The sequence below is a fragment of the Pinus tabuliformis genome, chromosome Q (assembly GCF_031772625.1).
Source record: "Pinus tabuliformis cultivar Carrire ecotype Pingquan chromosome Q, CPIR1, whole genome shotgun sequence".
NCBI classification, from domain to species: domain Eukaryota; kingdom Viridiplantae; phylum Streptophyta; class Pinopsida; order Pinales; family Pinaceae; genus Pinus; species Pinus tabuliformis.
The window spans coordinates 1,030,403,695-1,030,415,505 of record NC_142296.1 but is presented as its reverse complement, the minus strand read 5'-3'; the positions used below and the strand labels follow the sequence as shown (position 1 = coordinate 1,030,415,505).

Below are 11,811 nucleotides of genomic sequence, written 5' to 3'. Positions count from 1 at the left end.
TTTACAAAATAATTAGACTACAGCGAAAATAATAACTCTTAATTTAACAACCTCCCAATCATTTCATTTTAAGTCAACTCAACCACGTCTCCCTCCTCTCGAAGAAAAGGCGACAATTCAATAATTTCATACTGCCAGTAGCCGGAATTATCTGGAGAAGCATATGTCTCGTTGACAGTCTACATTCAATATTTATGTTAATTGAAAGGAAGCCTGTATATACTTATGGCAATTTCATCTATTTTGTGATCGTCGCCTATGATTCCCAATACCCATTCCCATTCGTACCGTTGATCCTCTCATCTAATTCCATTCCACCAATTTTATAGAGGCCTGTATCCAATACTCATCAGATTCCTTAACAAAGCCTACCAGTTACGAAGAACTTGAGAATTGTTTCCGTTATGGATACTTTATTTTCTGCTAATTCCAGCAAACAAGCAACCATTCTATTTGCTTTGATCGTTTCACTATTCATGACCAGTTTTCCATCGGTTACATCGCAGATTGACTCATATACATGCAATACTAGCTCTACTTACGCTGATGGAAGTACATTTTCCAGCAATTTGAATTGGGTAATGAGTGACCTAGTAAAAATCACACCTCAAACGGGGTTCAACACTTCTTCCTACGGTCAAATCCCCAACAGAATCTATGGCCTCCTCCAGTGCACAGGCAACATATCTCGACAAGAATGCTCAAACTGTTCACAGCAAGCATACGACAAAGTTCTAAATATTTGCGGAAACAGCGTAGGCAGTCGAGTATGGCTCGATAACTGCTTCGTCCGATACGAGAACTACAGCTTCTTTTCAAAGCTAGATGCCGACGATGGGAATTATCTGGAGAACGCAAAGGATATTGATACAGGTGATCTATATAAGTTTAGGACCGCAACTTCAAATCTCATGTCCAACCTCTCCGATAAAGCTTATAATGTTCCAGGAAGCAATGGATTCGCTGAAGGATCAGCTCCATATTCTGTTAGTGGCACCGTTTACGGTCTCGTTCAGTGTTGGAGAGATATATCCATCAACGACTGCAGGTCATGTTTGCAATTAGCAACAGAAACCCTCTACAAATGTTGTTCTCTGAAGCGAGGAGCTCAAGTATTGTTGGGAAGCTGCAGGGTCCGATACGAAATACACCCTTTTTATGGTGCTAGTCCGCTTGCATTCTCTGGGCTAAACCCTTCCACAGAACCTGCCCAGACTACTCCGGTTACTGGAACTTCACCAACCACGTCAAGTAATGTACAAAAAATTTCTTTCTGCTGAATTTAGATTTATGATCTGTGATTATATATACAGTTTGGTTACTCCAACTTTTGTAAATGACATTACTATATATTCATGATCTGCTATACAGAAGGTTCCCCTGCAAAAACATTACCCATAATATTGGGGTTTGTAGGCGGCGGGATTCTTGCGTTAATGGTGTGTCTGTTTGTTATGAGGAGTAAACTGAATCCTGCCATTTCACGGCGGGCAGTGACCCATTACGCGCAAACGGAGGGTAGAATCTGCAACTTTGGCCTCAGTTTTCAATAATTAAAAGTTATCCAAAGAAATTAGAAGCATCATACTAACTATTTCTTCCAAACAGAAATGCCTGAGACAGAGTCGACGCTACTAGGGCACAAGCAAATCCTTTTCAACTTAGAAGCACTCATAGAAGCAACGGATAATTTTGATGAAAAGAACTTGCTTGGACAGGGAGGCTTTGGCCATGTATACAAGGTATGTATTTATGTACCCATTACCTTAAAACCATGAAATTGTATGAAATGTCATGATCTTTGAGAGGATCGAGAAAGAATGGGTTTGTTGATAGGCTTATCTTGATGTGGTTGGTTGTTTTAGGGATTAACCAGAGATGGAAAAGAAATTGCAGTGAAGAAATTGTGTGTAAGATCTGGGCAGGGAAAAGAAGAATTTATGAATGAGGTGAAGCTTTTGACCATTCAACACCGAAATCTTGTAAAGCTGCTTGGCTGTTGTGTCGAGGGACAAGAAAGATTACTTGTTTACGAGTATTTTCCAAACAAGAGTCTTGACACTTTTCTCTTTGGTATGTCATTTTGGAATTTTTTGTTGAGGGGACGATAATAATTGTTTAGTAAATTTAATGAGTTTGATTATTTGAATGTTTTCAAATTTGTTATTCTTGAAATACAAATACAGATCCAGAGAAGAAGAGACATCTCGATTGGAAAACGCGTCATAACATCATAATGGGAATAGCTCGTGGTCTTCTTTATCTGCACGAAGATTCGCCCATGCGAATCATTCACAGAGACATTAAAGCAAACAACATTTTGCTTGATGAGGAATGGAATCCGAAAATCGCAGACTTCGGGTTAGCAAGACTGTTTCCTGAAGATGAAACTCATATCCAAACAAGAGTTGCAGGGACATAGTATGAATATTTCCCTCGATCTTTTTTTTTATCCAATTTATTGACAGAGAATATATATGCAATTGCCCGATATTAAGCACCCAACTAATTTGAATAGTTTATGAATGGAGTATACAGCGGTTACATGGCGCCAGAATACGCAATGAGGGGAAAGCTATCGGTGAAAGCTGATGTCTATAGCTTCGGAGTGTTAGTCCTGGAGATCGTGAGTGGAAGGAAGAGTAGTGACCTAAAGTTTCCTGATGAAGCCCAAAGCTTACTAGAATGGGTAACACTTGGACTTGATGGAGGGTGATTTTTCATAATTATAGAGAAGTAAGGTGAGCATGCATTTACCATTGAAAATGTGATACATGCAGGCATGGAGATTATACAAGCAAGGGTGTCCTCTGGATATGGTGGATTCTACAGTAAGGGGTACATGCCGGCGGGAGGAAGCATTAAGATGCATTCATGCTGGGCTTGTGTGCACACAGGCTGATCCGGGCATCCGACCTGCTATCTCTAATGCTCTACTCATGATCTCCGGCTGTTCCGGGACATTGCCAGATCCGAAAAAGCCCGCGTTTGTGAAAAGTAGTGTCAGTAGCTAGGGAGGATCCACGGCCGGCATCTCGAATAGTGGGATTAACCAGTCACGGTCGTCTGTCACCGCATCATCTGTGTCATCTGCCTCCACACACAATCATCCTCCGATTCCTTAATGCTGTCACCATCACTCAAATGGAAACGGGGCGGCTATCTTCTCTAACTGTATCCAATGTATTTTCTATAAGATACAGTTGCCATATAATTTCTCTGCAGTATTTTTTTATCAAGGAATAAAAAATATTGACATTTACAAAACCAGTATTAACCATAATGATGTCACCATCACTCAAATGGAAACGGGGCAGTTATCTTCTCTAACTGTACCCAATGTATTTTCCTTGCCATATAATTTCTCTGTAAGATTTTTTGATCAAGGACTACAAAATATTGACACTTACAAAACCAGTGTTAACCATTATTATTATTAGAATATGATAAGGTACCAACAAATAAATAATTTGCATGGGCAGTTTCGATGTCTTTTTAGTCCCTGCCATCTGGCATTCGGCAGGGACTATAGTAATCGTTCGGGTGCGATATAGCATTAGTTTGTAGTCGCTGGCGAGGGTTATTCGGTCATTAGTCCAAAGTTTGGAAATGTATTGTGCGGTGATGTGGGCACATAGCCAAAGTTCTATTCCGCCCTGAACCTTTGCCATCTTATTTGGCCTCTTCCCGAGGCGGAAGAGGCCCGAGCATAGCCTAAATTGCTATTTAGGCCTAGTTCATTCTGCCTGACCGTCAGCGGTCTGATGTTAATGCTAACATTAGTTCGTCAATTCGTATGTCAATTCGTATTATCTGCAAACAGGCATATGCTAAGGTTTGATACGGTTTGATCTGAACATGTGTTGTGCAGGTGATCTTAACAGGTGTTGTGCAGGTGTCCGTGCATGGCGGGAGGTGTCATGAACCACCGCCTACCCGCTCACCAGAGTCGGATCCCCAATATCAACACCTCTCTGCGCAAAACCCCCACTAGTTTCAGTCGTTGAAGCCGTTGAAGAACCAGTGGATTAACCAGATGCAAAGCCGATGCGCCCCTCCCCCGACTGGCATTATTCCCTTCCTAGCATTAATTCAACCGTGTGTCTGTTGATGAATTGTTCCGAACTGTTAAGCCAATCTGAGTAGCGCCTCGGCCGCCTCGTACACCGCTTCCAGAAGCGCCAAAGTGAACTCTGCAACTTGAGCAGATAAATTCCATGCTGCCTGAAAATTCGTGGTGACATAAAGGTAATGTTCTTAGACTAGTTACCTGGTGCCATTATTTAGATTGCGTGCAGACAGAGTCGGTTTCTTCAATTGCTGTTCCTGGAGTATCACTTATACCCTTGTGGCTTCCTGCAATCTCTTCCGTTACTGTATCCAGCGTTTGTTTAATCTCTACTTCTAAAATTTTCCTCTTTTTTCCATTGTATTCAATCACAATCTCACATTCCTCCGGCTTGCAGCTTTGTAATCTCATAATAAGCGGGAGTCTCGTACAAATCCCTTGCCCCGTTGGGAGGCTTATCCCTGCAAGAGATTCCAACACGCTTGACTTCCCGGAGGACTGATCCCCAATAACAACAATAGTAGGGAGCCGGATACCCTCTTTCACTACTCCAAGATTGCGTAGTGTGTCGACAGCATCGAGCAGTGGCCTAATGCGCTCATTGTAACTCTGGCTCAAGTTTAGTTCGTCGTGGCTCGTCATCTGCAAGTTGCGTTTCCCTTCAAGAAGCTCTGCCCGCCTGAAGGAAACAAAACAAAAAAGCTGAGGTTTACACAGGACCACTGGGAGCCCTCAGCCTAAAACCAGTAAACCCTACCTAGCACCATCCAAGCCTACCCTGTGATTTTAAACAACAATATTAAGCAAAGAGCTGTATCTCCTAAAACTAGAGCAAAATTCCCAGAAAACTGCAGGAATCCTCCATGTGCCTCGGCTCAAAACCTTTCGTTCACATAGAATGCTTACCCGGAAGAAAAGCGTCCAGCTCTAACTCGTGAGAGGGTTGCCTAGGTGAAAACCTCCGGAACCGCAACTTCTTTCCTTTCCCCTGCAAACAGAAAAACTGAGATTAGCAACAGGATATGAAACCAACTCTGTATAAAACGAAAATGCAATACTCATGACAATCTGCGGCTGGTAGTGGAAATCTGCAAGGTTTAGTTTGAACCACAGAAACCCCCATCTTGGTGAATAATTGTTATGACAACGATGGGCATAACGATGATGATTGTTATTGGAAGTAGTAACAGAGCTCTGGAAACCATGAATTTAAATTTATAATATTTTCAAAGCGCGTGGTGGCTAAATCGTTAGGTGGTCGAGCTTTGGAATAAGCTTAAAATCGGTGTGGCAACTTCCATCGTCCGCTTCGCCACCTGTCAGACATGCATTAAGCCACTTTAAGGCATGCTCAAACAGAGCATGGTCCAGAAAACGCTTATTCTCGGCTTATTCTCCATTCATATTCTCGGCTTATTCTCCAGAGACCAAAGTCGACCATGCTCTGTTTGAGCATATTCACCCGGTCTTCTTCGGAAAATTTTATTCTTTTAACTCCTTATTTCAATGAATTCCTTCTTCGAATTATCTTGGTTTGGTATTGCTTTAAATCCACCTGGCATTACCTTAAAGAAAACGTGTAAAACAACTTGTAATGGCAGATTACAAATATATTTAAGTTATCATGTTACGTTTCATAGTGGTTAACATATTTAAGTTGTGTTACGTTTAGTGGTTAACATAGTGGTTAAACTAATTAGTTTATGATTTTCAGACTTACATTTATGAACGGACATAATAGCACAATTACAAAATGTGTCTTGATATGAAGGGGAACACCATGAACTATGACCATGACGAGTAAACATATGAAAGGAAAGCATTCGAATAAGTATCGTAAACAATTTCACAAATAAAACAAAGGTGAATGGAACATAAGTTCAAACGAAACATAGAATACCAATGTGAGAACCAATTCAAGCTAATTCCATGAGAACGATGATGCAAAAAAACAAAATTATCAAGGGATAAAACAAAATTTATTGAATTCAAACCTCAAACAAATATATACGTGTAACGCTCCTTCAATTTCACTAATCTCATGTACGTTGTACGAAGGTCTGGTAGTGTGATTTTTTTAATTTAGCATAAACGCATATTACATAATCTTTGCTCAACATAATTTTTGCACCGTTGCGTCATCCTATAACTAACACCCTGTTGTGCATTTCCATGCATTTGAATGTGCACGAGTTTCAACCAAAAGTTTTGCAAATGCGGTACAAGTCAACTGGTTCTTGATGCATATATGTTGGTACCCATGATTATAGCTTCGAGATATGGTTTATAAGTTTAAATGTACCGGCGAGACCGAGGAGGACGGAAAGGACTCATACATCGGCTCCCGATTGGGCTACGACCACCTCTGAACCCTTCGAAAGCGGGCAAACAACTTTCTACTCAAATGCTTATTTATCTTGTTGTCATGCTATATTATTGTTTTGGGATCTCGGTCAGTGGTTTGGCTTTTCTGCGTGGTCGTTGCTCAGCTCAGGAATTATAAAGGTACTGCCTTCTTGGTGAAGAAACCAGTGCAGTGCGGGTGCAGACTACTGATTTTAGAGTTCAGTTTTACAGCGTTCCAATTTCTTGCAAATGCGGTACAAGTCAACTGGTTCTTGATGCATATATGTTGGTACCCATGATTATAGCTTCGAGATATGGTTTATAAGTTTAAATGTACCGGCGAGACCGAGGAGGACGGAAAGGACTCATACATCGGCTCCTGATTGGGCTACGACCACCTCTGAACCCTCCGAAAGCGGGCAAACAACTTTCTACTCAAATGCTTATTTATCTTCCTGTCATGCTATATTATTGTTTTGGGATCTCGGTCAGTGGTTTGGCTTTTCTGCGTGGTCGTTGCTCAGCTCAGGAATTATAAAGGTACTGCCTTCTTGGTGAAGAAACCAGTGCAGTGAGGGTGCAGACTACTGATTTTAGAGTTCAGTTTTGCAGCGTTCCAATTTCAGCGCTTTAGCTTTTCAGTAACAGAGCTGTATTGTTAATTTGTTTCGCATTTGTTTCTCCTGTCTTAGCTTCAACTAAGTTCAGCGCTTTAGCTTTTCAGTAACAGAGCTGTATTGTTAATTTGTTTCGCATTTGTTTCTCCTGTCTTAGCTTCAACTAAGAGCTTTCAACCTTGTGGCACTGTCTGCCAGGGTATGTAGTATCGTTGCACCTTCGGGATGTGGATAGAATTGAAACCGCAGCTTCAGCTCGATTCCGCTGCAGGGAGCTCAGGAGCAAACACTATTTGAACCAACAATGAGAGAGCCAACAGCTATGAAATCTGCAAGTGCAGTCCCCGGAATCTATGCAAGTTGTAGAATCCCCAGAATACAAAGAATGACCTGCTGCCCACCTCACTCATTAAGGACGTGCCAGGAAGTAATAGAGGGAGGGTATTATTAGGCATTCGACCGACCATTAACTGCAAGCACCCATTACCGCTTTCACCCCCCCCCCTGATTCCCCTGAAAGCCGCCGGGAGACCTGCTATATCTTTACTAAGTATACTGACCGCTATTACTATATCCTGCTACTGCTACTTCCTACCGGCCCGATACTACTGCTACTCGCATCACGAAAGGAACGATTACGAAAGGAATGAGCACCGGCTTGGTGCAGGGATACCGGCCCGATACTACTGCTACTCGCATCACGAAAGGAACGATTACGAAAGGAATGAGCACCGGCTTGGTGCAGGGACTCGCTGCATCGCAGCCTCCCTTGTATTTAATTATCTCCACATCTAATATACTACTTTTTTAGTTGGGTTTCACAGTTGGGAGGTCGAGGTCATGTGACTGATCTTGGAGAGGAGACAGAGGGACAACCTCTACCTCTTCCTCAGCGGGGAGTTCGTTGTCCTCCATGAGACATAGTGATACAGAAGATTCAAAGCGCACCAAGAATTATATGAAAACACATTGCTCGGAGATGATGTAATCGTGCTGTGTGTCGATGATCCTGCTGCGAAGGGCTCCCATGGCCTCCACTTACCTGGAGGATTGATATGAAGTGTTCTGGCTATGAATAGGGCCCATCATTCTAGTATGATTATTCAATGCCTTGACCATCAACCGTGAAGTTTATTTGTACAGTTTGGTAGCTACTCAAGACGTTGCATAACACCGAAGCCTAGATCTTGTGTTGGAGTGTGCCTTCAAGGTGACCTTCCTGCTAGAAGCAAGGCAGATGGCTTGCATGTTGCGGAAATTGTTGTGTTGAGTAATCATGTTGTCAAAGAGATGGGGAGGGCCCACATTAGTGCATTAGGGTACCCTTTGTGTGGGTTAATAAAAAATTCACTTATTCAAATTTGTTAAATGTGATAATTATATCTTTATATTGAATTGATATAGATCGAGGAAGGAACCCAGTGAAATACAGATTTAAAATAAAACAGGGAGATACAATGAAACTAAATATTAATTAATAAATTGAAATTGTTTAATGTTGAATGAAAGCAAATTAAGGTCTGAAGAGATGTGATGGCTAACAATCTTCCTAAATTGTGTTTCAATAAGGCTCCAAATTTTTTTTTATCGCAAAGAAACAATGAGAAACCATAAAAATCTAAAACCCTAAACCTAGGAGATGAAGCACTGAAGATAATGTTGTTTAGGGCCTCAAATGACTCCTAAAGTTTAATAACTAAAAATTGCCAAAATAGGAAAAACCCTGGTGTGAGCTAGTGGAATAAGTGGATGGCCACTAATATCCAAGTGACTCATAGATATTTATAGTGTTGCTAGCTTGCATGTTAATTGTGATGAGAAATACATTCTACAACCCAATATGATGACTATCTGTAATTCCTTCTATTTTCAATGTGAAATTGACATATATCTTTTTAATTCATAATATAAAAAATGAAAATATTTTATTTAAAAATAAATACAAACTAAAAATAATGAAAATGAAAAATAACAAAAATAACAATGTATTGATGATTTTCTATTTAAGAAAAAAAAGCCAATAATTTATAATATTAAAATAAAAATATATTAATTAAAAAATAATTTTTTTAATAAATAATAAATATACCAATAAACATATTTAGTTAATTTATTTTTATACTTTTAAGAAAAGAAATAGAGAATTTTGCATATATAAATTAAGAATATTATTTGTATATTATATTAATGATTTATATCTCTCCAATTTTGGATCTATACCATCAAACTTTGGATCATGCATTGAGACTGATTAAATTTCTCAAAGTGCATATGTTTTTTTGGGAACAAAAATAAAAATAACTTTGCTCTTAATTTTTTTGCAGAATCATATTGAGATACGGGAAAGATTTACATCATGTTCAGTCTGCTTAGAGGTTCTAAGACGAGAGAAGGAAATACTTCCAAAAGATCTAATTGGATTTTGCTACAAATTCCTTCCCACTGTCGAAGTTTAAACATCCATTCCTGCAAATTCTACAAAATTGGCCAGCTAACAAAATACATTTGCATGAAATGGTCATAGCTTATTTTGCAAATTCTACAAAATTGGCCAGCTAACAAAATACATTTTGCATGAAATGGTCATAGCTTATTATGGGCGATCGATTGACATATGGACAACTAGGGCACTGCTGGTTGTGCTTCTGGAGTCTTCATTATTTCATCAAGTTTGCAATTATGCTATCTATAGGCGTATTCCATCCATGCGTTGAATCTGAACTTGTTGGCTTTGCACTATTTTTGATAGGGCCAGAATTTGTTATTTAAGTTCTGAGCCCTCAACATACTAGTCAAGCAGAGGATGAGGGCATAAATGATAGTTATGATCCATTAGGCTGTGAACACTTTTCTTGCTGGAAAGTTAAATCCACCCGATGTCGAATGTCAAGAAATTGCATGTAGTTGCATGTCAAGAGATTTTAGACAATTAGTTAGTTGGAATTATTATGTTTTGTGTGATGAATAGAAGAGCAATAGCTCATATTTTATGTGTGAATTGTGTTTTATCTTCTCTGCTTTTCCAACCAATTGATATCAGAACAAAGTTTAAAATCAAGAGATTCTACAGCCGCGTCATGCATGTGCGAGTAAAAAAATAGTCAGAAGTTTCTCACTCGCTGTAGCCGAACTCGTTTGGTTTGTAAACAGCATAGATAGAGTTTAATGAAGAAGCAGCAGCAGCTGCCTTGAACACCATCACCTAGAAAATTGATTGGTCAACGAGCGAGCAAGCCGCTGTTTCGCAGAAAAATTAGCGTCTGTCGCAACTCAATACAGAGTCAACGTGTTTGAAAGTCGAAAGCAGCGGTTAAATTTGACGGGTCCCCTGCCAGCGTGGATTTTTTTATTACGGTCTTATTTTTATTTTTAAATAACCCTTTGTATTACTTTTAATATTTCATTTTACCTGTTTTTTTAAACTACCCTTTGTATTACTTTTAATATTTCATTTTACCTGTTTTTTCTAATTTAAAAGCAAAAAACACAATGTATACCTGCAAACGCTGAAGCGAATGCAATTAAACTTTGAAGAGAATATGGTAAAAAACAAAGTGCTAAAAATAAATTTCCAAAGTTTTTTTTTTTTTTTTTTTCCTAATTTAGTTGTGAGAAAATGGACCATTTTGGTTTAAATTTCAATAATATTTCTCGCTAAAATGATATCTGACCTGTGGATGTTAGATATTTTCAGTGAAGGTATTCAAATGCAAGTAAAAGTCAGTTGAACTGTTACTCAGTGAAAGGAGGAGCGAGCTTCGTCCCGCGAAAATTCCATAGAGGATGGAAAAAATTCCATGAAATCGAACATTCTAAGCGAATACTTGAACTTACCCGAATTTAGGGGAAGCCTCCGCTTGAGGAAAGTCTAGTACTAGTGAGCGACAATATGAAAAGAGGCTTTCTCGTATTAGAATCCACACCTTACATTATTGGTCACTCTGCAATATTTTAAGAAAATACCATTTCACATGATACTTTGTTCTTTATTTTTCCAGTATTAGAATCCACACTTCACACTGTGGTTCACTCCACAATATTTTATGGAAATACCACTTGTTGGGATACTTTGTCTTTTATTTTTCAAGTTTATAATCTACACCTCACACTTTTATGCACTTTGGACTATTTTATGGGAGCACCACTTTACAGGAGACTTCATCTTTATTTCTTCAATATGGGAGCAATATTTTATGTAAATACCACTTCACCGGGCAATTTCAAAGAACCTCTAATTCTAGCGGGAAACTATAGACCATTTTACTAGGATAACATAAGGTAAGTAATGTATCTTTCAGCGTTTCTGACTTTAGCTCGAATTTTGAGAGGCCTCATCATCTCGTTGTCTTCGTGATCCACAATTTGCAGTTACACACCTAAATGATTTTAATACTGTTTCATCCACTAGAAAATGAAAGTATCGAATTTGAACAGAGAAAATAGGGCTTACATGAAAGTGATAGAGATAGTGGGGTTCGGCACTTGCATTAAAGGGATAACAACGCTGAAATTCTGAGAGAGAAAACTGGACAAGAATAATGGTCATATACCCAGGTTCCATCTTAAACAAGTTTTTCCATCCACGCAGGAGCTGCACGACTTTTCCCGTCGCGTATTTCTCTATATCGCATTTGAGCGCATCGTTATTCTTCTGCATGCAACCCTTTAATTCCCGCAGTCTTTGAGATTGGCAAACAGAGAACTGAGTGCCGTGGAGAGGGGGCTCATATGATCGTGCGGTTGAGGTTTCGTCACTACAACAGGCTTGTAGCTGGCTTC

The 11,811-nt window shown here is 39.4% G+C and overlaps 1 protein-coding gene across 1 annotated transcript; it reads left to right on the top strand.

The window, feature by feature from the left end:
- The first annotated feature begins 404 nt into the window (after nucleotides 1-404).
- Nucleotides 405-3,014, top strand: LOC149223005 (cysteine-rich receptor-like protein kinase 15). The gene is made up of 7 exons (XM_089387744.1): nucleotides 405-1,251; nucleotides 1,372-1,518; nucleotides 1,609-1,742; nucleotides 1,866-2,073; nucleotides 2,187-2,421; nucleotides 2,539-2,689; nucleotides 2,781-3,014. The coding sequence occupies exons 1-7, from the start codon at nucleotides 405-407 to the stop codon at nucleotides 3,012-3,014; spliced, it is 1,956 nt and encodes a 651-aa protein (XP_089243870.1).
- Nucleotides 3,015-11,811: the final 8,797 nt, after the last annotated feature.